The sequence below is a fragment of the Scyliorhinus canicula genome, chromosome 13, assembly GCF_902713615.1.
Source record: "Scyliorhinus canicula chromosome 13, sScyCan1.1, whole genome shotgun sequence".
Classification (NCBI taxonomy): Eukaryota; Metazoa; Chordata; class Chondrichthyes; order Carcharhiniformes; family Scyliorhinidae; genus Scyliorhinus; species Scyliorhinus canicula.
The window spans coordinates 14,245,122-14,273,114 of record NC_052158.1 but is presented as its reverse complement, the minus strand read 5'-3'; the positions used below and the strand labels follow the sequence as shown (position 1 = coordinate 14,273,114).

At 46.8% G+C, this 27,993-nt stretch overlaps 1 protein-coding gene across 1 annotated transcript in view; it reads left to right on the top strand.

Annotated features, from left to right (window-relative positions):
- LOC119976536 (apolipoprotein M-like) overlaps positions 1-27,993 on the top strand; it is a 49,876-nt gene that overhangs the window by 18,962 nt on the left and 2,921 nt on the right. Inside the window, exons 2-5 of the mRNA XM_038817101.1 lie at positions 1,166-1,314; positions 3,794-3,864; positions 14,314-14,424; positions 24,197-24,295. Coding sequence (XP_038673029.1) covers positions 1,166-1,314; positions 3,794-3,864; positions 14,314-14,424; positions 24,197-24,295 — 430 coding nt within the window. The remainder of the gene's footprint in view (positions 1-1,165; positions 1,315-3,793; positions 3,865-14,313; positions 14,425-24,196; positions 24,296-27,993) is intronic.

Here is a 27,993-nt window from a genome sequence, read left to right as displayed (position 1 = left end):
CTCCCTCCTGTACTATTTCTTCACAACTTACTCTCCCAACTATTTATGTGTCACCCACAGATTTAGCAACCATATCATCAGTCCCTGCATCCAAACCATTTATACAAATTGTAAATAGTTTAAGCCCCAGGACTGACCCCTGTGGCACATCACTCAACACAACCTGAAAAAGATCCACTGACGCTGTTTACTGTTAGCCAGCGCATTTTCTATTCGTGTCGATATGTTAACCCCAACACCATGAATTTTTGTTTTACACAATAACATTGGATGTGGGACTTTATCAAATGCCTCCTGAGAATCTAAGTACACTACATCCACTTGTTCCCCTATATCCACAGTACATGTTATTCTTCTGTTATAACCTACCCGCTTACCACTGGCTGGGGGCTAATGACAATCCCACAATCCTTTAGGAGTATGAGCTTCCCCAATGAGGGGGGCGGAGAAATCATTAGCAGACTCCCTGCATTAATAAAGCTGGCCAGTTTGGAACCAGCCAGAGAGTGGAGTGAGCAGCAAGGGAAATTGCTGCTGCTGTTGTACGTATATGTTATTGCAAATAAATGTTATTTCTTTGTATCCTTAAAACTCGTGCTGGATCCTTCGTGGCCCTCACAAAACTGATCCCGTCCTTGTCGCCAGTTTTATTAATTAATAAAAATTAATTGCTTTTTTTTCTTTAAAAACCTTTTATTTTGGCTATTTTAAATATTAATTATTTTACTTAATATACTATGCGGCCCTTTAAAATTGTGAATTTCTGAATGTGGCCCTTGCACGGAAAAGTTTGCCCACCCCTGCTCTATAGTGAAGTCCAATGGAAAATGCCTGGTCAACTCATCTGCCTTCTCCTTCTTTTCCATTATTAACTCCTCAAACTGACTTTCTATAGGACCAATGCTCACTTTGTCAACTCTTCTTTTTAAAATATCTATAGAAACTCTTACTATCAATCTTCATATTTCCGGCTAACTTCCTCTCGTACTCTACTAATTATCCTGTCTTTTTTATACCTTTTAGTCTCATCTGTAGATATGCTCTTTTTTTCAATGTTGGAGACACCTTCTAATACTTCTAAACCTTCCCTATTAGCCAGGATAACTTTGTCTGCGATCTCCATGGAGTTTCCCTGATGGGGTTTGTTTTCTTTTTTCTTCCGCAGTACGCGGGCAAATGGTTCTTCCTCGCGGTGGCAGCGGAATCGAAAGACTCTCTGGTTAAATTCAATGCCATGGACAGTGCAGCCTTCCTGCTCGCACCCGTGAAGGACTCGCAGACGTTGCAGCTAAAAGCAGAGATGCGTCTCAGCCAGTGCGTACTTCACTGCTTATTTATTTATTTGGGCTTGGGTTGACCACACTCATTTCTCCCAATGTGATTGAACAGCCAGCACAGGCAGGATGGACCGAATGGACTCCTCCCTTTGTGCTGTACATACAAACAAACATACGAATGAGCAGGTTGAGTCAGCCATTCAGCCCCTCACACCGGCTCCGCCATTCAATAGGATCAAGGCTGAGCTGTTGTAGCTTCAACTTCTCTTTCAATCCTCCCGCCTATACCCTATGACTCCCTTATCGATAAACAATCTACCTAATTCAACCTTGAAAATATTCAATAACCCTGTTTCCACTGTTCCCTAGGGAAGAGAGTTCCAAAGACTCACAACCCTAAAAGAGAGAATATTTTTTGTCTTCAAAGTGAGACCTCTTATTCTTAAACTGTCTCCTTGTTAGAACAAGGGAAATCCTTTCAGTGTCCACCCCGTCAAGTACCCTCAGGCTCTTATGGCCAGGATTTTTGGGATGGTATAGTTTCCCAACATGTCTGTCCCAGAGAGATTTTGGGCTCCAATGAGCATTAATTAACCACAGGGAGGAGCTCCAACCCTCACTCCGGAGGAAGTCCCACCTTAGACAGAGAGATGCTGGACTATCTGATTGGCTCTCCAGACTCTGCAGCGCCACAAGCTGCAGTGGACAGGACTGGAACTGCGAGCAGTCCCTGGAGCCTGAACCCTAGGATTCCAGGAAGGGGAATTTTTGGGGTCTCAGGGCAGGAAGAGTCGTAGAAGTCTGGAGTTTGGACTGTAGGGAATTGAAATATTGGGGGAGAGATCGAGGTGAGAGGGAGGGCCTGAAGTGATCGGAGTTATCTTTCAACATGTAAAGTTTCAGTTCAAAGTATTCGCTCACGTTTTGGAAGTCTTTGATGTCTCTTCCAGGATGGCAAGCTAAAAGATCTGTCAGAGGAAGGTGAAAGCATTCCCTCTGTAGCCTTGAAACCTTTAAACTGCAGCCCAGCATGTTAATATCAATGATCTGTCAAAAGAACGTGAAATTCTTCTCTCTGTAACCATAAAACCTTTAAACTCTGTCCCAGCATGTCTACTGTTCAAAGTTCTGTCAAAGACGGTTCAAGTCTTCCTATTAATGTTGTGGAAAGCTTTGAAGTGCTTTTTCCACAGTCAAGTTAATTTCCTTTAAAATTTTCAAGCCTTTCTGTGTACTTAGGGGCCTAAAAGCTTTGGACTGCATTGTTTGCATACAACTTCACAGTCCATTGCCTTTTACAAGCGTCTTGATTGACAGGTCCTGGCTATTGCAAAGGAATGGTCACAGCTGTTTTTTTTATACAGCTCTACAGGGGTGCATTAACTCTGAAGTGCTTCCTCTCTTGAGCAGGTGATCTTTCCAACCACAGTTTTTCTGAAGAGGCTATATCTTTGTTCTGAAGAATCACCTCGAAGAATGAGGTGTGGGGGCAGCACGCAGACAGGGCACCTGCTCTTTCTAGGAAGCTCTTCAGATCGTAAGATCCCGCCAGCGTGAATGTCCAGAAAATCTTGCCCCACATGTAAACTATCTGAACCCCTCGATTAGATTCTAGTATTCAATGTGCAGTCAACTGCCCCTTCCCACCCCATTTGAAGGGACCCTGTTCCTGAAAATTCTCGCAAAGTGTGAAATTGTGAATGGCAAACTTGTGCATGTGTAGAGAGTGTACTTTCTACATAGAAAAGTTTGTAAAAATAAATTTAGTGCACCCAATTCATTTTTTCCAATTAAGCGGCAATTTAACGTGGCCAATCCACCTACCCTGCACATCTTTGAGTTGTTGGGGGTGAAACCCACGCAAACACAGGGAGAATGTGCAAACTGCACACGGACAGTGACCCAGAGCCGGGATTGAACTCGGGTCCTCAGCGGCGTGAGGCAGCAGTGCTAACCACCGCACCACCGTGCTGCCCCTACATAGGAAAGTTGAGAGTTCATCATTCGAAATGGTAGATGAGTGAAGTTTTGGGACTGCGGTTACGTGTGCAACTATATTCGCGTGTGAATAAATTCCCAATAGACGGGTTCGTGAACAGCGGAAGTTGATTGTGAATAATGCTGTGAACCATTGACCCTTCAATTATCTCAATTAAATCTAACAAACATATTGTATTAGAGAAAACCAGAAAGATATGAAACCAGACAGTAAAATATTCTACTGACAGATAAAAAGGAAAAGAGTGAATAAACCGAGCATTGGCTGCTTAGAGGATGAGGCTGGGGGAATTAATAGGAAGCAAGGAATTGGCAGAGACTTTGAACAAGCATTTTGTATCTGTCTTCACGGTAAACACCTCAAGAATATTAGAAAATCAGGAGGAGGGAGGAACTTAAACCCATTCACAATCACTGGAGAAAAGGTGCTGGGAAAAGCATTGGGGCTGTGAACAGTGAGTTCAGTCAAGGAGCTGGGAGAGTGAAGAAGAATATGATTTTCTGTTGTTGCTTCACAGATCGATGGAATGTATGTTTCGTCATTGGACTTATCACATCAGCAACGAGACTCAGGAACTGACCCTGGACGGTGAGCTCACAACAGGGAGGGTTCCACGGCTCAAACCATTCATTGTGCAGGGACACACCCACAAACGGAATATATTTTATATAGGCAGGAGCTTTCTCCCTCAATGTCCCTCAGTATTATCTTGTGGGTTGCTCTACTATATACATGGGAGCAATCCACATCGGAGCAGGAGGAGCCAATTCATTAAATGAGATCACAGTTACTCTGTATCTTTGGTTCCTTAATGTCTAGCACAGATCTGTGTTCTACTGCTATTGGTGGTAGAGTTTCATACACCTATCAACCTTTATATGAAGAATTGCCTCCTAATCACTCTTCATTCTGGTGATGTCCCTTTGCCCTTAAGTGACCCCAGCCGCAGAACTGGTAATTCTCTTTATCGACCACATTCTTTGCAAACCTTATTGGCAGCAATCATGTCACCCATTAACCATTTATACTCCTTGAAATATACGACTCGTTTACATAATCTCTCCTACCTAGTCTACTCTGTATAGAATTCACATAGCACCTTTAGACCCAGTGGTTGTTGTTGGAGGTCAATCACCTCAGCCCCAGGGCTCCCTGCAGCAGCTCCTCAGGTTAGTGTCTGAGACCCAACCATCTGCTTCATCCATACTCTTCCTTCCAACATTAGGCCGAAAATAGGGAAGATCACGAATGATTGAAGTGTTCAGTGACATTCACAACTCCTCGATACTGAAGCAGTCTGCATCTATATGAGTAAGGTCGGGACAACAGTCGCCCTCATGTTCATATGTGGCAAGTCACACAAGTACCAGGCAACGATTAACTTCAACAAGAAAAAAATTCAACCACCTCCCCTTAACATTCAATGGCATTACAACAGAAGGAGCTGAGTGGTGTAGTGTGTCAGACTTTGTCCTTTCTCCTTCTCGGACTGGACACTGTTCTTTCCCCTTCTGGGATTGGACACTGTCCTTTCCCCCTCTGGGACTGGACACTGTCCTTTCCCCCTCTGGGACTCGGTGGGACAGTGGGTCAGACATTGTCCTTTCCCCCTCTGGGATTGGGTGGGGCAGTGTGTCAGACACTGTCCTTTCCCCAACTGGGACTGGGTGGGACAGTGTGTCAGACACTGTCCTTTCCCCCTGTGGGACTGGGTGGGACAGTGGGTCAGACACTGTCCTTTCCCCCTGTGGGACTGGGTGGGACAGTGGGTCAGACACTGTCCTTTCCCCCTCTGGGACTGGGTGGGACAGTGGGTCAGATACTGTCCTTTTCCCCTCTGGGACTGGGTGGGACAGTGGGTCACATATTGACCTTTCCCCCTCTGGGACTGGGTGGGACAGTGGGTCAAACACTGTCCTTTCCCCCTCTGGGACTGGGTGGGACAGTGGGTCAGACATTGTCCTTTTCCCCCTCTGGGACTGGGAGGGACAGTGTGTCAGACACTGTCCTTTCCCCCTCTGGGACTGGGTGGGACAGTGTGTCAGACACTGTCCTTTCCCCCTCTGGGTGATACAGTGGGTCAGACACTGTCCTTTCCCCCTCTGGGACTGGGTGGGACAGTGGGTCAGACACTGTCCTTTCCCCCTCTGGGACTGGGTGGGACAGTGTGTCAGACACTGTCCTTTCCCCCTCTGGGTGATACAGTGGGTCAGACACTGTCCTTTCCCCCTCTGGGACTCGGTGGGACAGTGGGTCAGACATTGTCCTTTTCCCCCTCTGGGACTGGGAGGGACAGTGTGTCAGACACTGTCCTTTCCCCCTCTGGGTGATACAGTGGGTCAGACACTGTCCTTTCCCCCTCTGGGACTGGGTGGGACAGTGGGTCAGACACTGTCCTTTCCCCCTCTGGGACTGGGTGGGGCAGTGGGTCAGACACTGTCCTTTCCCCCTCTGGGACTGGGTGGGACAGTGGGTCAGACACTGTCCTTTCCCCCTCTGGGACTGGGTGGAACAGTGTGTCAGACACTGTGCTTCCCCCCTTTGGGACTGGGTGGGACAGTGGGTCAGACACTGTCCTTTCCCCCCTCTGGGACTCGGTGGGACAGTGTGTCAGACACTGTCCTTTCCCCCCTCTGGGACTCGGTGGGACAGTGGGTCAGACATTGTCCTTTCCCCCCTCTGGGACTAGGTGGGATAGTGGATTAGACATTCTCCGTTACCCCTCTGGGACCAAGTGGGACAGTGGGTCAAACATTGTCATGAATCTACCTGGAGACAGGAGTAGACAATATTCAAAAGACCTCAATTGATATGCGTCTCTCCCCAGTAGCGAGTTTAGAACAGCAGTTTATATCAGAATATATTAAACAAACATTATTTAAAAAAAAGAAAATGGCTCTTGATCAAGATCAATCTTATTTGGATGTAAACAATGTAAGTTTGAAAAGTGTACCTAAAACCAAATTGACGGAATTGGCAGATACATTGGATTTAGTCTTATCTGCAGGATAATTGGACAATAACTGAAAGCCTAGTAACACATTTAAATATATGAGAGGGGTTAGCCAGACCCAACATTTTGAGAAGTGAGGAAATTGAACTAGTGAAGTTTCGATTATAATAATAATCTTTATTGTCACAAGTCGTCTTACATTAACACTGCAATGAAGTTACTGTGAAAAGCCCCTAGTCGCCACATTCCGGCGCATGTTCAGGTACACAGAGGGAGAATTCAGAATGTCCAATTCACCTAACAGCACGTCCAATTCACCTAACAGCAGGGACTGTGGGAGGAAACCCGGAGCACCCGGAGGAAAACCACGCAGTGAGAACGTGCAGACTCTGCACAGACAGTGATCCTAGCCAGGAATCGAACATAGGACCTTGGAGCTGCGAAGCAATAGAGCTACCATGCTGCCCTTAGAAAGAGATGTGGAAATTAAGAAGTTAGACATTTTTTTTCTTTATTCTTTTATGGGATGTATCGCTGGCTGGGCCAGCATTTATTGCCCATCCCTGAAGGTACTTAAGAGTCAACATTGATGTCTTAGTCTGGAGTCACATGTAGACGAGACCGGGTAAGGATGGCAGATTTCCTTCCTTAAAGGATATTAGTGAACCAGATGGGGTTTTTCGGTGACAATAGACAATGGTTTCACGGTCATCAATAAGCTTTTAGGTCCAAATTTTTTATTGATTCTGAATTCTACCATCTGCCCTGGCAGGATTCGAACCCAGGTCCCCAATGCATTACCCTGGGTCTATGGATGACTAGTTCAGCGACAATACTACTCGCTGCCACTGCCTCCCCACATGTAGGAAAAAGAGAGGGCGAGAGCATTGCAACAGGAACGAGAAGAGAGGAACTTTCAAAGGGAAATAGAGAAAGCAGCACAGGAGGAAAGAGAGAAAGAGAGAGAGAAACTTCTAACTTTGCATACAGGCAGCAGCCCAAAGGTTAGAGCAGAAGGCGGAGGAAAGTCGTTCCGGACGGAAATCTCACGGGGAGATGTATAGAACTCTGCCAAGACTTGATGAGAGAGATGCTGAAACATTTTTTGTGCTTTTGATAAAATGGCTAAAGTGATGAACTTGCAACAAGATTGCCGGAACTTACTTTTACAGGCTAAACTTGTGGCTAGGTGTAGTGAAGTCTTTGTGTCCGTGGTGGCATAGTGGTTAGCACTACTGCCTCAAAGTGACAGGGGCCCTGGTTCAATTCCAGCCTTGGGTGACTGTCGGTGTGGAGTTTAAATGTTCTCCATGATGTTGGTTGTTTGTTTAAATTAACATTATTAAGGTTGTGAGGTAATGCATTTTGGAAGGTCTAATGCAGGTCGGGAATATACAGTGAATGGTAGAACCCTCAAGAGTATTGACAGTCAGGGAGATCTAGGTGTACAGGTCCACAGGTCACTGAAAGGGGCAACACAGGTGGATAAGGTAGTCAAGAAGGCATACGGCATGCTTGCCTTCATTGGCCGGGGCATTGTATAAGAATTGGCAAGTCATGTTGCAGCTGTATAGAACCTTAGTTAGGCCACACTTGGAGTATAGTGTTCAATTCTGGTCGCCACACTACCAGAAGGATGTGGAGGATTTAGAGAGGGTGCAGAAGAGATTTACCAGGATGTTGCCTGGTATGGAGGGCATTAGCTATGAGGAGAGGTTGAATAAACTCAGTTTGTTCTCACTGGAACGAAGGAGGTTGAGGGGCGACCTGATAGAGGTCTACAAAATTATGAGGTGCATAGACAGAGTGGATCGTCAGAGGCTTTTTCCGAGGGTAGAGGGGTCAATTACTCGGGGGCATAGGTTTAAGGTGCGAGGGTCAAGGTTTAGATGAGATGTACGAGGCAGGTTTTTTACACAGAGGGTAGTGGGTGCCTGGAACTCGCTGCCGGAGGAGGTGGTGGAAGCAGCGACGATAGTGACATTTAAGGGGCATCTTGATAAATACATGTATAGGATGGGAATAGAGGGATACGGACCCAGGAAGTGTAGAAGATTGTAGTTTAGTCGGGCAGCATGGTCAGCACGGAGGGCCGAAGGGCCTGTTCCTGTGCTGTACTTTTCTTTGTTCTTTGTTGTAGTGTTGCTACAAATAACATGCTGACTTTGTACTAAATCAAAGTCAATTTATTTACACTAGACTATAAATTGTGAATACTTAAGTATGCCAACAAAGCAAAGTATTAGATCAAATAACTACAATACACAGAACTACTGAAAAACACAACTGTCTCCAACCCACTCTCCCAACTCACTCCAAGATCATGTGGACCACCGTGTGGGTTGTAAGATGTGCTTTATCTCCATCTAGTGGCTGGATGCTGTAATACACAGTATTCCACATTATTATGCAGAGATGATATACTATGTATACAAAGATGATTTACTTGATATCATTACACTTCCCTGCCTGCATGGGTTTCCTTCGGGTGCTCCGATTTCTTCCCACAACCCAAAGATGTGCAGGTTAGGTGGATTGCCCCTTAGTGCCCAAAGATGTGCAGGTTTACTGGGGTTACGGGGATAGGGCGGGGGGAGCGGGGCTAGGCAGGTTGCTCTTTCGGACGGTCAATGCAGACTTGATGGGCCGAATGGACATCTCCTGCGCTGTAGGGGTTCTATAGGTCAGAGAAAGGGTCTGAAGACTATGAGACAGTGAAGAAAGCTATGTTAGGGGCATATGAGCTACTTCTGGAGGCGTACAGGCAGATGAAACTTAGACCTGAAAGCTATCAGGCTCAACAGACTTACTTTGAATTTAAAAGAGTTGAACAAAGTCATTCTGATTCATGGGGAAGAAACTTGAAAACAGGAGAAACCGATGACATCCTCAGAAAAATCATTCAGTTGGAGGAATTTAAAGATTTGTTGACTACCTCGATTAGAACTCATGTTGAGGAGTGAGATACCCTCAATCACGACACAGGAGAGAAGATAGGTGATTCAAAGGCTTTAATCATCTGAGTACTGAAGAGCAGCCGAGAATTGTGCTCATCACATGCTGCCGAGTGAGCCTCATCTTATATACCGTTTCCTGGGGGCGGAGCCAGAGGCGGAGTCCCCCAGGGTTCCAAGCCCGGTCTTAAAGGGCCAATGCATTAAAGGTAAGGTACCGTTACAGCAGCTACTGATAACATTCATCACAAGGAGCAAGAAGTTAAAACTGCAGACAAGCAATGGAGCTCGCGGGCCATTGTGAGCTGGTTCAAAGACCAAAGCCTTTCTTTAGGCCCAAATTTAAATCGGAGGAAGTTCAAAATCGGGAAGGTGGAAGAGAGGACAGGTCAGCCAGAAGGAGGGGTGGTCATAAACTCCAAGGAGGTTTCACCTCCAAATACAACAGCGCCTGGTTGGAGGGTGAGAGATATGAAAATGATTGTAATAAACTGGATCACATCAAATCACTCTGATGGAGAGTAAACGGTCGGTTGGCAGGTGTTCCCAATGTTAGAACTGGAAATACGAAATTAGAGGCTGGAGATCAGGAAAACCAGGTGGGATTTGTACACCGAGTAAAGGAATAGGCAAGAGACGAGGGTATCCTGTTTCTCCGACACAAAATTAGTGTTTGCACCATTTGGCAAAACAGTATTTTTTTACTGTTTTCATAAAAAGATATGAAAAAAAAAGGAGTGAACCTGTGTGCACGACTTCACAAGGGCAGAATGACCAGCAGGTGGCAGATGTGTTCAAAGAATTTGTGTGCCAGGGTAAAATATTTCCATCCGGACAGGATCAAAGAGGAAAAGATAGTAAAACTTTACGACATACAGGCACTCATCTTGTGGGATAAAGACTTTTGGAGTCCAGAACGGATATTAAAGGGGGAAAGTGCTGGCCAGCAGCATTCCCGGAGCCAGGAAAGAAATTCCTTTTGGAAAAATAAGCTCAGAGAGTAGCTTGAAGACAGGGGAAGTAGTGGTGGGCCGGTTAGAAACCTTGCCAATTGCAGGGCGTTCATTTCATTCTAGGGGAGGAATAGTGATGCCTACTGTAGCTGAGCAGCCTGAAGAAATTACAAACGTACCCCCAGGGGCTGTTTAGCACACTGGGCTAAATCGCTGGCTTTGAAAGCAGACCAAGCAGGCCAGCAGCACGGTTCGATTCCCGTAACAGCCTCCCCGGACAGGCGCCGGAATGTGGCGACTAGGGGCTTTACACAGTAACTTCATTGAAGTCTACTCGTGACAATAAGCGATTTTTCATTTTCATTTTTTCCCCCTCGATAGTATTTCTGGATGGCCTGGTGATGCAATCAGAGGCTCATAAGCTAGGACGGGAGGAGTTGCGAGCCCAGGGTGAGGCCAGTGAGATCAGGTTATCTGTTACAAATTTTAGAAGGCTAAATAAGAAAGAGACAGACACAGAAAACGAGGCAAATGTATTCAATTCAAAGAGGGTTGATTCAATTCCAGCAGAGTGACTCAAAACTAACCCATCTAAAGAGAGCTCAGTAAGGGAGTAACAGTAAGGGATATGACAGCCCAGACTCAGAATTATATATCCAGAGTTTTATACTCTGAGAGAGAGAACCCTGAGCGGTAGATTCAATGGGCCGCATTACCTTGCGAGGAAATTGTAATTTATTTTTTAAAATCAATTTTGAGTACCCAATTTTTTTCCAATTAAGGAGCAATTTAGCGTGGCCAATCCACCTAACCTGCACATCTTTGGGGTTGTGGGGGTGAAACCCACGCAAACACGGACAGAATGTGCAAACTCCACGCAGACAGTGACCCAGAACTGGGATCGAACCTGGGACCTCGGTGCCGTAAGGCAGCAGTGCTAACCACTGCACCACCATGCTGCCCCCCCCCCAACTTGAGAGGAAATTGGTAATCACCCCAGATAGACGCAAATCACACAGTGTGAATATATATATTTTTTTAAGTATTGAGTTAGAGATGGGAACAAGCAAGAGGTCTTGTTAGTCATGAAGCAAGGGGACGACAGGGTTTTGACAGTGACTTCCCCACAATTCATTTGGACAATGATGAAGTACGGAAAAATTTAAACCAATGGTTGAGTTAACTCTCGGATACAATCCGGAAGACGGACAAAGTTACTGCAATCTTGTTAACGTATTGGCGGGAAAAATGGAAGTCCCCATCCTCCACTCTCCCCTTTGAGACGGAGAGCTGACTGGTGCTGATTTAACCTGAGGGTCATCACATCCCAGGCGAGGGTCAAGGTTGAGAAGGCGGGATCTTCATGGACCTCAGCCAGGGTGGGCATTGAACCCACACTGCTGGCATGGCTCTGCATCATGAACCAGCCGTCAAGCCAACTGAGCTGAACAGACCTCACAGTTTTAGGGAATAATCTAGATAGACCGCCATAGATGTGGAGGGTGCGAGTCTAATCAAACAACACCCATCTAACTTAAATCCAGATAAGTTATTGCAGGTACTGAAGGTAATTGTGTCTATGCTCAGGACTGACTTTATGACTTGAGTTCCAGTGATTGGAGCTCCCCTATCGTCATGGTGCCCAAAGCGAATGGAACCCAGGGACCGTACGTGGACCACCGACGGGAGAATGCCGTGGCCCAGAGAGACAAATTTCATATTCATATTGGAAGACGACATCGAAAGCTTTGGAAGGTCACAATTCATCACCCACATACCCTTGCTAAAGGCCGATGGACAAGTACCTGTGACTGGGATGGAAAAGGAGATGTTTGTCTGATTCCCGGAGGACTCCGTCAATCCAAAGTTGAGGCGTTCGGGAGGAAGAACGTCTCTGCAACTGTTCAAAGGCTCACAAACAGAGTGATTTGAGGATGGAGTTTCTGCGCCATATATAACATTGACTTAGTGGTGCAAAAGAGAAAACATCATTGTGGACCCTTTATCCTGTGTATCAAAGAAATCGTTGGGATAAGTGGGAACTTTCTCTGTATTTTTCTCTGTTAATGTATGCTTTTAAATTTTATAATATTTAATAAGATGGGACTAAAAAGAATGGGTTGAGAAATGAAGCGTTTTTCAAATTAACATATTTTGTTATTCAAAAGAGCAGTGTGTCACGAATCTGTCTGGAGACAGGAGTGGACAATATTCAAAAGGCCTCAACTAACACGTGTCCCTCCCAAGTAACTAGTTTAGAACAGCAGTTTCGATAACAATGTGAATGGCTTGTGAAGAGAAACTGCTTATAGACGTTTGAGGAGATCAGTGAGGTATATGTATGTTAATGTATAGTCCAGAAAGTTGATAGGGGCAGACAGCCGGATACACAGAGGAATAATCAAAGAACAACAAAGGTATAATTCACCACACCCTGAGAAGCAACAAGGGATACATTCTGTATTGAACTGTGTGTGTTCAGTAATTCATACAGCTTAAGTGCGTGAATAGAGCAGCCCTGTTTGTGAGTATTTGTCTTTTCATTACTTTAAAAAATAGTCTTTAATAATTCTTACACAATGACTAGGCTCATTATTCTCACTGGGATTTTGCTTGTCTCCTCACACCAAAAAAAACAAAACCATACACCCCCACGAACCATGTTCCAAGTTGGGAAACCCTCACAGATAATTTCAGTGTGCTTCGTGACACTGTCCTTTCCCTCTCTGGGACTGGGTGGGACAGTGGGTCAGACACTGTCCTTTCCCCCTCTGGGACAGGGAGGAACAGCGGGTCAGACACTGTCCTTTCCCCCTCTGGGACTGGCTGGGACAGTGGGTCAGACACTGTCCTTTCCCCCTCTGGGACTGGGTGAGACAATGGGTCAGACACTGTCCTTTCCCCCTCTGGGACTGGGTGGGACAGTGGGTCACATATTTACCTTTCCCCCTCTGGGACTGGGTGGGACAGTGGGTCTGTCACTGCCCCCTCCCCCACTGGGACTGGGTGGGACAGTGGGTCAGACACTGTCCTTTCCCCCACTGGGACTGGGTGGGACAGTGGGTCAGACACTGTCCTTTCCCTCTCTGGGACTGGGTGGGACAGTGGGTCAGACACTGTCCTTTCCCCCTCTGGGACTGGGTGAGACAGTGGGTCAGACACTGTCCTTTCCCCCTCTGGGACAGGGAGGAACAGCGGGTCAGACACTGTCCTTTCCCCCTCTGGGACTGGCTGGGACAGTGGGTCAGACACTGTCCTTTCCCCCTCTGGGACTGGGTGAGACAATGGGTCAGACACTGTCCTTTCCCCCTCTGGGACTGGGTGGGACAGTGGGTCACATATTTACCTTTCCCCCTCTGGGACTGGGTGGGACAGTGGGTCTGTCACTGCCCCCTCCCCCACTGGGACTGGGTGGGACAGTGGGTCAGACACTGTCCTTTCCCCCACTGGGACTGGGTGGGACAGTGGGTCAGACACTGTCCTTTCCCCTTCTGGGACTGGGTGAGACAATGGGTCAGACACTGTCCTTTCCCCCTCTGGGACTGGGTGGGACAGTGGGTCAGACACTGTCCTTTCCCCCACTGGGACTGGGTTGGACAGTGGGTCAGACACTGTCCTTTTTCCCACTGGGACTGGTGGGACAGTGGGTCAGACATTGTCCTTTTTCCCACTGGGACTGGGTGGGACAGTGGGTCAGACACTGTCCTTTTTCCCACTGGGACTGGGTGGGGTAGTGGGTCAGACACTGTCCTTTCCCCCACTGGGACTGGGTTGGACAGTGGGTCAGACACTGTCCTTTCCCCCTCTGGGACTGGGTGGGACAGTGGGTCACATATTGACCTTTCCCCCACTGGGACTGGTGTGACAGTGGGTCAGACACTGTCCTTTCCCCCTCTGGGAATGGGTGGGACAGTGGGTCAGACACTGTCCTTTCCCCCACTGGGAATGGGTGGGACAGTGGGTCAGACACTGTCCTTTCCCCCACTGGGACTGGGTGGGAAAGTGGGTCTGAGACAGGATGGGGACAGTGGGTCAGACACTGTCCTTTCCCCCTCTGGGACTAAATTGGCCTGTGAGTAAGACAGACAATAAAGAAAGGAGCTTCTTGTTCATGTCAAGGCAACAAAAAAAATTATTTTGTTCTTACCCATCTCTTCCATTTGTCTCTTTATTCCAGGCCAGCCTTACCTGAAGACAGAGATCTTTGTGAAGAAGGATAATGAATGTATAATGTTCCTGGAGACACAGGATAAAGGATCGGAAACTTTTAGAAGACTGATGCTTTACGGTAGGTGCAAACCCATTGGCAGACACAGAGGTCAATGCCAACATATTGGTTGGACCAAGTGACCTAAATCCATGTCACCTTCAATAATTAAGGCTAAACAATGAGATCAGGCCTTAAAGACTGGACTTTCATGACTTCAACTACAAGAGATTAAGAAATAAGCTAACTCAGATGCTTGACAGGGTAGGCAGAGGGAAACCGTTTCCTTTCTTGGGAGGGGGGAGAGTTTAGAAAGCATCGTAAAACTAAAGCAATGTCATTCAGGGCTGATATGTGCAAGCTTTTTTTCAAATGTCAGTCTGTCTCTTGTTGTGTTACGTGATAACACAGTCTGTTACTGGATGCAGCTTTAACCAAAAGATACTCCAGACCTTGAAGTTAGTTCAATCTGATTTATTGAACCAGTAGCACAGTTATCACAGTTCTCTATGAGTTCGACTCTCTGCTAACCTAAGTGTGGTTACTCTGTCTGACTGAACCAGACTAGCTCTTAGCCATGTGCTGGAGGTGTGATACTGTACATACACCCTGACTCACTCTGTAGATGTTCATCAGTGGAAAGAGGTGGAGTGTGAGTGCCTCGTGCCTCGTGCCTTTTACAGTGAGATACCACCCCTGAATGTCCTGCCAGCTCATTGGTCATGTCCTGTTCTCTGTGTTCATTAGCTGCCTGTCTGTGCCTGTCTGTATATCATCACCGGCATGTCTGCATATCAAGACATCTCTCTCTGTTGAGGTTGGGGTTAAGTGAAATTTTCAGAATGGAGGTTGGAGGAGATGGGAGTCGGGGGGGGGGGGGGGGGGGGAGGGGGTTGTTTGGTGGCACAGCGGTTAAGACTGCTGCCTCACAGCCCCAGGAACCTGGGTTCAATTCCAGCCTCGGGTCACTGTCTGTGTGGAGCTGGCACGTTCTTCCCGTGTCTGCCTGAGTTTCCTCCGGGTGCTCCGGTTTCCTCCACTGTCTAAAGATGTGCGTTTGGTGGATTAGCCATGATAAATTGCCCCTTAGTATCTGAAGATGTGCAGCTTAGGTGGATTCGCCAGATCAATGCATGGGGTTATGGGGATTGTGCTGGGAAGTGGCCTGGGTAAAGTGCTCCTTTGGAGGGTCAGTGCAGACTCCATGGTCCAGGTGGCCTACTTCTGATTCTATAGGGATTCTATAGAAATTGACATTGGACAATTGCACAAATAAATCACTGCTTCGGCCTTAGCTGGAGGATTCTGCTTAATTCTGGGCACCGCACCTCAGGAAGGACGACAAGACCTTGTCGAGGGTACAGAGGGGTTAGAAAATCTGAGCTTGCCCTCCTCACAGCAGAGGAGGTTAAGGACACATCCTATTGAGGTATTCAAAACTGCAAAGGGCTTTGATAGAGGCAAGTACGAAGAAACTGTTTCCCCTGGAAAGCGGGTCGGCCATGGGGGGTCATAGATTTAAAATAATTGGCAAAGGAACTGGAGAGGAAAACAGTTTTTTTTATGCTCAGGCTTGTTCAGATCTGGAACGCAGCACCTGAGAGGGGGGCCTGAAAGGGGGGGCTGACTTGCAGGGTGTCAGGGACAATTCTTGGGAGTCCGATTAATTACCTGGATAGACAGGTTGTCTTATGATGGGCAAAGCTTGTATCTGTTGGGGTTCAGAAGAGTAAGAGGTGACTTGATTGAAACAAAATCCTGAGGGGTCTTTCCAGTCTGGATGTGTAAAGGGTGTCTCCTCTTGTGGGAGGATGTAGAACCAAGGGGTCACTGTTTACAAGTAAGGGGCTGACCGTTTAAGACGGAGATGAGGAGAATTTCTTTCACTCAGAGGGCTGTGAGTCTCTGGAACTCTCTCCCTCAAAAGGCAGTGGAAGCAGAGTCTGGGAATATTTATAAGGGAGAGGTGGATAGATTCTTGATAAGCATTGGGGTGAAAGGTTATCGAGAGTAGGCAGAACTGAGGCAACAATCTGACTGGCCAGGATCTTATCGAATGTCGGAGCAGTTTCCAGGGACCAAACGACCAACTCCTGTTCCTAATCCCTATAATCTAGGGTGGGATTCTCTGGCTCGCCACGCCAGCAGGATATTCTGGTCTCACCGAAGGTGAACCCCCCCCCCACGTGGTGGGTTCTCCAGTGACACGGGTCAGTGAGCAACACAAATGGCCATTAACTTTGGTCAGAGTGGAAGATCCCATCAGCGGCCAATGGCAAGTCAGCACAGCTGCCAGAAAACCCACCACGGAGCTGGGCCCTAATTGAATGTCTCAACAGGCTGAATGACATTGTCCTATTCCTATATGTTGGGGATGTAAAAGGACTGGTTTCGTTTTGCCTTCTTCCCATTGCTGAACTTTCAGCTCAAGGGTATTGATTCCACTGGCCTTGCACCCCCCCCCCACATTCCCCTCCCCCCACCACTCAGCAGTTGGCATATTACAGCCTCTCTCCCTCTTTCAATCACCGCCGTCCACAACCCAGCTTTTAGTCTCCATTCTTGAATTCTCTGCTTGCGTACTGCATTTTGGCAGAAAGAGCCTTTACAAATGAGGACTGTCAAACTTTAATAAAACTAATCTCTGCCTAACCTCAAGGTGCGCCATAAGTATGTCATTCAAACCATGTGGCCTCAACACACCAGTCTGCTTTAATAGATAATAGAATATGTTGTAGATTACACAAACACGTGGAGGCAGCAGGACAAGTTGATAAAACTATTTGAAAAGACTGTGGTGATCCTTGGCTTTGTTATTGGACAGTAAGAAGTCTTACAACACCAGGTTAAAGCAAACTACCCAGCCCTCAGAACAGTGACCACGACACCATATAACCCTGCCATGGCAATTTCTGCAAGACGTGCCAGATCATCGACATGGGTACCACCATTACACGTGAGAACACCACCCGCCAGGTACATACTCGTGCGACTCGGCCAACGTTGTCTACCTCATACACTGCAGGAAAGGATGTCCCGAAGTGTGGTACATTGGTGAGACCATGCAGACACTGCGACAACGGATGAACGGACATCGCGTGACAATCGCCAGGCAGGAATGTTCCCTTCCAGGCTCGGAACACTTCAGCAGTCGAGGGCATTCAGCCTCTGATCTCCGGGTAAGCATTCTCCAAGGCAGCCTTCAGGACGCGCGACAACGCAGAATCGCCGAGCAGAAACTTATAGCCAAGTTGAAACATGAGTACAGCCTCAACCGGGATCTTGGATTTGTGTCGCATTACATTCACTCCCCACCATCTGGCCTGGGCTTGCGAAATCCTACCAACTGTCCTGGCTTGAGACAATTCACACCTCTTAAACCTGGGATACCCCTCTCTCTGGATCTGTAGATTTAATTACCTGCAAATGCTCACATTCAATGTATCATCTTGCATCTTTGACTTTGTCTCTATATATGTTTCTGGAACCTACCTCTTCATTCTAGGCCGAGCCCCTAGGCCGCACTGGGAACCTCCGCCCAAGCAGAACTCGCCTCCAGGATACTAACAAGGTGACAGCTCGGACATCTGGCCATTGACTTCAGGAAGCAAAGTACTGTACACACCCCTGTCAGCATCAACGGGGCCGAGGTGGAGATGGTGAGCAGTTTCAAATTCCTAGCGGTACACATCTCCAAAAATCTGTCCTGGTCTACCCACGTCGACGCTACCACCAAGAAAGCACAGCAGCACATATACTTCCTCAGGAAACTAAGGAAATTCAGCATGTCCACATTAAATCTTACCACCTTTTACAGATGCACCATAGAAAGCATCCTATCTGGCTGTATCACAGCCTGGTACGGCAACTGCTCGGCCCAAGACCGCAAGAAACCTCAGAGTCGTGAACACTGCCCAGTCCATCACACGGACCTGCCTCCCATCCATTGACTCCATCTACATCTCCCGCTGTCTGGGGAAAGCGGGCAGCATAATCAAAGACCCCTCCCAGCCCGGCTTACTCACTCTTCCAACTTCTTCCATCGGGCAGGAGGTACAAAAGTCTGAGAACACGCACGAACAGATTCAAACAGCTTCTACCCCGCTGTTACCAGACTCCTAAATGGCCCTCATATGGACTGACCTCATGAACACAACACCCCTGTATGCTTCATCCGATGCTGCTCGCAGAAAAATACTTTTCACTGTACCTCAGTACACGTGACAATAAACAAATCCAATCCAATCCGCCTTCGCACTTTAGCACTGGCTCGAAACTAGCCACCAACAGGCACGGCTCCAGCTGAATACCTAAAATCCTCGACATAGTGTCGGAAAAGGAGACCCAGAAGCTTACAAGCTTGGGGCAAGACTTTAATAAATCGAGGGGAGACATAAAAGTTTATTTAGCAACAACGTTGTCTCCACGAGTCCTGGTTACACCTCACCGGGTCCTCTCTCCTTTCTGGTCTGCTCTAGAGTGGCTGACCTGTTATACTAGTTGAGTAAGCTACCCCGCCCACAGCAGGGGAGCTCACACTTCCAAGGAGTACAGGGATGTGGCCCATGCAGGTTATTACACCCCTCCCTCCCTCAGTCCGAAAATCCTCTCAAGGGTGATCACTGAGGAGGAGATGAGGAAAGAAGAGGACGGAAACCAGTGCAAACCTGCAGCAGCTGGACGACAAAGGAAAAAACAAACAACATCTCGGTTCTAGCGAGACGCTACCCAATGGGGGAGCAAGACGGGTCAGCGTGATGCAAGATAATGATCACTGAGTAACCCCCCCCCATCCTAGGGAGAAGAGACCGACGCACCAAAAATAAGTCAATCTATGGGTAGGCCCGATAGAAGTTTGGGGCAGCACGGTAGCATTGTGGATAGCACATATGCTTCACAGCTCCAGGGTCCCAGGTTCGATTCCCGGCTTGGGTCACTGTCTGTGCGGAGTCTGCACATCCTCCCCGTGTCTGCGTGGGTTTCCTCCGGGTGCTCCGGTTTCCTCCCACAGTCCAAAGATGTGCAGGTTACGTGGATTGGACATGATAAATTGCCCTTAGTGTCCAAAATTGCCCTTAGTGTTGGGTGGGGTTACTGGGTTATGGGGATAGGGTGGAGTTGTTGACCTCGGGTAGGGTGCTCTTTCCAAGAGCCGGTGCAGACTCGATGGGCCGAAAGGCCTCCTTCTGCACTGTAAATTCTATGACTAAGTGGTGAAAAAAGAAAATTCCTATCCCTCAGGTGCATAAATCTCCAGGGGTCTTTCCCCCCCCCCCCCCCCCCCCCCAACACCATCTGTTCCATGGGTTCGATTCCAGCCCAGGGTCATTGTGCACAAGTCCTTCCAACTCTTCTATACGTCTTAGAAACTTGCACTGCAGATGCTACGTCAAGGCCCTAGAGAGGTACCAGCAACGCTGTCCAGAACGGATACTCTGCATCATTTGGGAGAACAGACTTACTAACATCAGTGTCCTTGATAGAGCCAAGAGCGCCAGCATGGAGGCCATGATCATCCCAAACCAACTCAGCTGGGCCGGCCATGTGCTTAAGATGTCAGAGTCCTAACTGCCAAGCTCAAGAAAGGATCTTGAACTAGAGGAACAAACAAAAACAAACCAGCATCTGTCTGTGGCCTGTGCGTGAGTCAGTGAGGCAGAAAAATCTCGGTACCAGCGAGCTGCCATCTTCTGGTCCTATCTTCATTGGCTGAGACACCTGGTTACTGGGGATCGCGCTATGCTCAGGCTGCATTGTTTTCTCTCATTTCTTGTGTTGTGGGGTGACTAACTTGTTGAAGTGAGCTTTCTGCTGTGGAGGGGAGAGGTGAATAATATCTCTAATACCATCACCTGTCTCAAAAAAAAGAAAAAAAGAACAAAAACAAAGAACAGTCAGGGGATCAGGGGTTATGAGGAAAAAGCAGGAGAATGGGGATGAGAAAAGTATCAGCCATGATTGAATGGCGGAGCAGACTTGATGGGCTGAGTGGCCTAATTTTACTACGGCTTGTGGTCTAGCACAGGAACAGGCCCTTTAGCCTTCCAAATCTGTACCGATCATGATGCCTCTCTAAACTAAAGCCTTCTGCACTTCCGGGGTCTGTATCCCTCTATTCCCAACTTATTCCTGAATTTGGCAAGATGTCTCTTAAACATCGCGATTGTACCTGCTTCCGTTGTATTGTATTTATTTTATTATCACGTGTACCGAGGTACAGTGAAAAGTGTTGTTGTGCGTACGGTCCAGACTGATCATTCCATCCGTGAAAAAAAACATAGGGCATACATAAATACACAATGTAAATACATAGTCATAGGCATCAGGTGAAGCATAGAGGAGTCCAGTACTGCTCAGCAGAGAAGATGTGTGAAGAGATCAGTTCAGTCCATAAGAGGGTCATTCAGGAGTCTGGTAACAGTGGAGAAGAAGCTATTTTTGAACCTGTTAGTGTGTGTTCTCAGACTTTTCTATCTCATGCCTGAAGTTGAAAGAGTAAATAACCCATGTAGGAGGGGTCCTTGATTATGCTGCCCGCTTTCTCAAAGCAGCGGGAGGTGTAGATAGAGTTATGGATGGGAGGCGGGTTTACGTAATGGACTGGGCTGTGTTCACAACTCCCTGTAGTTTCTTACGATCTTGGGCCAAGCAGTTGCCGTACCAGGCTGTGATGCAGCCAGATAGGATTCTTTTCATGGTGCATCTGTAAAAATTGATAAGAGTTAACTTGGACATGCTGAATTTCTTTCGTTTCCGGAGGAATTATAGGTGCTGTTGTCCTTTCTTGATTGTAGCGTCGATATGGGTGGACCAGAACAGATTGTTGGTGATGTGCCCACCTAGGAATTTGAAGCTGTCAACCATCTCCACCTCGGCACCATTGATGCTGACAGGGATATGTACGATACTTTGCTTCCTGAAGTCAATGACCAGCTCTTTAGTTTTGCTGACATTGAGGCAGAGATTGTTATCGTTACACCATGCCACTAGGTTCACCATCTCCCTCCTGTACTTTGACTCATCGTTGTTCAAGATCCAGCCCACTACGGTCATGTCATCAGCAAACTTGTAGATCAAGTTGGAGCCATATTGTGCCACACATTCGTGTGTGTATAGGGAGTATAGTAGGAGGCTAAGTACGCAGCCTTGCGGGGCCTCCGTATTGAGGACTATCATGGAGGAGGTGTTGTTGTTTATCCTTACTGATTGTGGTCTATGGGTCAGAAAGTCAAGGATCCGGTTGCAGAGGGAGGAGCCAAGTCCTACGTTTTGGAGCTTTGATATAAGCTTGGCTGGGATTATGGTATTGAAGGAAGAGCTGTAGTCAATGAATAGGAGTCTGACGTTTCAGTCCGAGTTGTCGAGATGCTCCAGGGATGAGTGTAGGGCCAGGGAGAGGGTGTGTGCTGTGGACCGGTTGTGGCGGTATGCGAATTGCAGTGGATCACACCTCTCCTGGCAGTGAGTTCCAGGCACTCATCACCCTCTGTGTAAGAAACATGCCTCACACATCTCCTCTAAACTTTGTCCCTCGCACCTTAAACTTACGCCTCCTAGTAATTGACTCTTCCACCCTGGGAAAAAGCTTCTGACTATCCACTCTGTCCATGTCCCTCATAATTTTGTAAACTTCTATCAGGTCGTCCCTCAACCTCCATCGTTCTAGTGAAAACAATCCGAGTTTATCAAACCTCTCCCATAGCTAAGGAGGACAAAGGAAGCACATCAAAGACACCCTAAAGGATTACCACAAGAAATGCAATAAAGTCTTCAATGCCTGGGAGACCCTTGCTCAGGAGAGACCTACTTGGAGGAACCTCCTGGTTGAAGGGAGACAATACTTCGAGGACAGTCAATGGCAAGAGGAGGCCCAGAAAAGGAGGCCGGAAAAGGAATACCAGCAATCTAGAGTCCAAGGACCAATCCCACCTCGCAGAAACATCTGCCAAGTGTGCGGTCAAAGATGCGGCTCTAGGACCGGGCTCATCAGCCACGTAAGAATCCACAGAACCCATGACCAGTAACACAGGACAATTATATTCATTCGAGAGTGATCAGTGATCGCCGGAGAAGAATGTGGCACCATTATTCAAGAAGGGTGATCGGGTAAAGCAGGAAATCATAGGGCAGTGAGTCTAACCGTAGTGGTAGAGAAACTTGGAAAACATTCTGAGGGGTAGAATTAATTTCCACTTGGGGGGGGGGGGGGGCAATGTCAGCACGACTTTGAAAAAACAGAGATCATGTATTATAAATTTATCGAATTTCTTTGAGGAGGTGACTCCAGGAGATGAGGGCAGTGTAGTTAAGGTTGTCTACATGGACTTCAGTAAGGTTTAGAAAAGGTCCTGGATTGGGGGACTGGTCAAGAAGATAAGAGCCCATGGGATCCAAGGGATATTTGGCAAATTAGATCCAAAATTGGCTCAGTGGCAGGAGGAAGCAGGTGATGGTCGAATGTTGTTTTTGTGACTGGAAGCCTGTGTCTAGTGGCGTTCCGCAGGGATCGGTGCTGGGTCCCTTACTGTGTGTTGTGTACATTAAAGATCTGGATGTGAATGTAGGAGGTATGATTAGTAAGTTCACAGATGTTACGAAAATTTCTGGTGTGCTAAAGAGCGAGGAGAAATGCCCTAGATTAAATGGAGAGAGAGATGAGCTGGTTTGATGGTGAGAACGGTGACAAATGGAATTTAACCTTGAAAAGTGTGAGGTGATTTATCTTGGAAAGGATGACGAGGCAAGGAACTACGCAATGAATGGTCGGACCTGAGGAAGTACAGAGGAGCAGAGGGACCTTGGTCCGCATTTCCATAGAACCCTGAAGACAGCAGGACAAATAGATGAGGTGATTAAGAAGACATTGAATATCAGAGCAGGGAGGTTATGTTGGAGATGTATAACATACTGGTTAGGCCATAGCTGGAGTACTGTGTGCAGTTCTGGTCGCCACACTATGTGATGGATGTGATTGCACTCAGGAGGGTACAGTCGAAATTCATCAGGATGTGACTTGGGATGGAACATTTCGGCTATCAAAAGAGACTAGATGGGCTGTGATTATTTTCCCTGGAGAAGAGAAAACTGAGAGGGGGACCTGATTGAGGCAGCATGGTAGCATGGTAGTTAGCATAAATGCTTCACAGCTCCAGGGTCCCAGGTTCGATTCCCGGCTGAGTCACTGTCTGTGCGGAGTCTGCACATCCTCCCCGCGTGTGCGTGGGTTTCCTCCGGGTGCTCCGGTTTCCTCCCACAGTCCAAAGATGTGCGGGTTAGGTGGATTGGCCATGCTAAATTGCCCGTAGTGTCCTTAAAAAGTAAGGGTGGGGTTGTTGGGTTAAGAATATAGGGTGGATACGTGGGTTTGAGTAGGGTGATCATTGCTCGGCACAACATCAAGGGCCTGTACTGTTCTATGTTCTAGGTGTATAAAAGTATGAGGGGCATAGATAGGGTAGATAGGAAAGAACTTTTCCCCTTGGCGGAGGAGTCACTTCCAGGGGGCATAGATTTAAGTTAAGGGGCCGGAGATTGCGATGGCGTGTGAGGAATAACCTTTTCTAAACTTTTGGAATCTGGAACTCATTGCCTGAAAAAGGTGGGAGACGGAAAGCATTACAACATTTGATAATTATTTTGATAAGCACTTGAAAGATCATAGCTTACAAGGCTACAGGCAACGGCTGTAAATGGGATTACAGTATTACAGGTGCTTGATGGCTGGCCCAGACATGATGGGCTGAATGGCCTCTTTCCATGCTGTAAAAACTCTTATGACTTTACAAACCACGATATTAAAATGTTTGTCTCTCTCGTCTCCCCCATTTTGTTCTTTTCTCCTCTCCCAATACAGGCAGATCTCCGACAATGACTGAATATGGTCGCCAGGAGTTTGAACACCGTGCTAAATGCATGAACTTGAGTGACATTTTTGTTCTGAAACAGTCCAGAGGTTAGTAATAAGTGACATTTTCCCTCGTCAAGACCATCCCCTTCCAGTCTCTCCTGAGGATGCTATGATTTGTAAGAGTAGATTATAACATCAATTATTCAATTAATCCATTCAATAAAATGATCTAGAATAGATGGTAAAAGGACTACAATCTTTTACTGCCAAGGCGTTCTTTGAGGATGTAACAACGGGATGAATAAAGGAGAACCAGTAGATGCAGGATATCTGGATTTCAAAAAGGCATTTGATGACGTGCACATAAAAGATTATCGCACACAATTGGTCATGGTAATATATTAGCATGGTTAGAGGTTTGGTCAACCAACAGTCGACAAAGAGTCAGGATAAATGAGTCATTTTCTGGTTTTTCTTTATTCATTTTTACGGGATGTGGGAATCGTTGTCTAGGCCAGCATTTATTGCCCATCCCTCATTGCGCTTCAGAAGGTGGTGCTGTGCTGCCTTCTTGAAACGCTGGAATCCCTGAGGTGTTGGTACACCCACAGTGCTCTTAGGGAGGGAATTGAGCCAGCCACAGTGAAGGAACGGCGATACATTTCCAAGTCGAGGTGATGAGTGACCTGGAGGGCAACCTCCAGGTGCTGGGGCTCCCAGGTATCTGCTGCATCAAACATAAAACAAAACTTCATTATGAATTACTATATGAAACTGGTTTTAACATCAAACCCGAAACAAACAGCTCATAATTACACCTTAACACTATTACTCCATTTCCCATTCAACAATAAAATAGATATACAACTTTCAATCCAGTTTAAACAAGCAAGGCCTAAAGTTCCATTCCAAATCAGATCTTGGTCTTTGTGGGAACCCCTTCAGACTCTATCTGAAGGTCTTCAAATGGCTGCTTCAACTGGGTTGCTTCAGCCTCTATTGTTGTCTCCAGACAAGTTATAAAATATTATAACTTTTTTTAAGCTATCTCACAGGGATATGTGGTCACATAAGGGTTGCCAGATCAGAGATTACTTCCTTTCAGTTTCCTCCCAAATCACTAATGCTTTCAAAATGGCCGTGTCTCTCTGAGCTCTACCCAGCACTGACCTCATCTCCTCAAGATAAAAAAAGTATTTCTGTAGGCTGCAAATCATTTACTCTCTAGGGACTTCCCCAGGCAAACTAGACTCTGAACCCTTAAATTGCCCAGTACATTTACAATCCAATTTCCTAAAATCTTCCAATGTCACAGAAGTTGTGTATCTTTTTCCCTCTTGTTGGTTTCTTTACCACCCGCTCTAGTCGGAGTCTAGCAGCTATGTCCTTTAGGACCTGACCAGCTTGGTTTGTGGTGGTACTACCGAGCCACTCCTAGTGAAGGACATTGAATTCCCTCACCCAGAGTATATTCTGCGCCCTTGCCACCCTCAGTACTTCCTTCAAGTGGTGTTCAACATGGAGTACAGGACGTTTCCATGCCCATGTTTAACCTGAAGCCATGAGACTTCATGGGGTCCAGAGTCGATGTTGAGGACTCCCAGGGAAACTCTCTCCGAACTGAATACCTCACTGTACTGCCACCTCTGCTGGGGTCTGTTCTGACAGTGAGAGATTGGCAACCTGTATCTAGTGATGAGTCACATCGATCACTGCTGGGGCTTCAACTGTTTAATATATTACCAATTTGGTTGAAAAGACCAAGTACGTTGTCGCCAACTTTGCTATCGATACAAAGATCTGTAGCAAAGCCAGCTGTGAGGACACAAAGAGTCTGTAAGGGGTCATGGATAGGTTAAGCAAGTGAGCAAAAAATTGGCAGATGGACAACGATGAGGGAAAATGTAAGATTGTCCACTTTGGCAAAAAGAATAGGAAAACAGAATACTATTAAAATTGCTATGGTATCCTGGGAGAGTGCGCGGTCAATTCCAGCCCCACAGACCCCGGAGTCCCAGCCCAAGGAAATTAACCAATAATTCATGTAAAGGTTTTGAGATTTTTGGTCCTCGACTGCTCCAATGATTTATGGGCACCAGGGGCTGGATTCTCTGCCCTGCCGCATTTCAGTTTCACCCCGCCGACGGAATGCTCCATCATGCTGGCTGGCCAATGCGGTTTCCCATTGTGGTGCAGCCACATGGCGTTGGAAAACCCATGGGCTGTCGGCAAAATGGAGCATCCCGGTGGAGAACCCAACCCCAGATCTGGAAGTAAAACACGCAGAAAACTGTTCACTTATAACAAGAAACGAGATAAACATGTAATGGCGATAATATAACGAGTCTGCTAATCTAATTATTCCTCTCCTTCACCATCCCACCCTCTACCCACAGGCTCACAAGACAGACACATGGCAGGTTAGGGAAGGATCAAAAATAATTGGGATTAAAATGGTGTGAGATAAATATCTCTGCTGCTGAGGTTGTAGTCTACTATACTCTGAGGATGCAAAGTGTTGAAACCGCCAGCTAGTTTGGGTCTTCCCACTGAAACATTCAGGCCGTGCTCCAGAGAGCGATGTCTTTATTTAGACCTTTAGAGATCTCAGGAGAGATCTATCAGCACTGTGCCTTTCTCAGCCTTTCACACAGGGGTTAAGATTTCACCGGCTTTAAACGGAGAGAGACTGCTTGCAGCCTTGTGATCAGAAAGTCCCGGGACTTCAACAGAGTTGATTGGCTGCTGGTCAAGTCCATTAAACTGCAACATCATCGGACCATGCTATCATGGCACATCATGCCGAGGGGAGTTTAGACAAGCTTAGTCCAGTTTAAAATAAAGTCTGCAGAATTGTATAAGCCAGTATACCAGCACACAACGGAATTGCACAGGAAAAGCAAGGTTAATGCAGAGAAGGCAAGGTTTAAACATAGGGATCTTTACAAAATGGGGAGCGACTGTAATACAGAGAGATCTAGCTGTCCTCATACATGAATGGCAAAAGATTAGCCTGCAGGTACAGCAAGCAATTAGAAGGCAAATGGGATGTTGGCCTTGATCACAAAGTGGATGGATGATAAAAGTGGGAAGTGTTGCTACAAGCACACAGGGAGTTAGTGAGACCACACCGAGAGGACTGCTTTAGTCTCCTCACTCAAAAAGGAATATGCTTCAAGGTCGTTGACAGAAGGTTCACTCCGTTGATTCCTGCGATGAAGAGGTTTCCTTCTGAGGAAAGGTGGAGTAAGTTTGGTCCACGCTTATTGGAGTTTAGAAGAATGGAAAGTGATCTTATTGAATCTTGAAGACACTTGACAGGGTAAATGCTGAGGGAATGTTTAACTCATTATGGGAATCGTGAACTTTGGGGGAGGGGGCACAATTTAAAAATAAGGGGTGTCCCACTTTACACCAGGGTGAGGATAAATTTCTTTTCTCAAAGTCTCGTTAATGTTTGGACTTCTCTTCCGCAGGGAGCAGAGGAGACTCGGGCATTAAATACATTCAACGCTGAGTTAGACAGATTGTTCACCTACAAGGGTGTTGGGATTTACGGGATACAGGCAGGAAAGTGAAGTCAGAGCCACAATCAAATCAGCCATGATCTTAATGAATGGTGGAGCCATTAGGTAAAGTCACTGTTACAATATAGGTCATGTGGCAGCCAAATTAGACCAACCATGATCCCACAATCAGTATTGAGTTATTTACCAAGATGGTCTGCTCTCGCAATATTGTCTGAGGGAAATAAATAAATCCCCACAAAAGAGAACTGCCCCATCTGTTCTTCGCATGGTGCT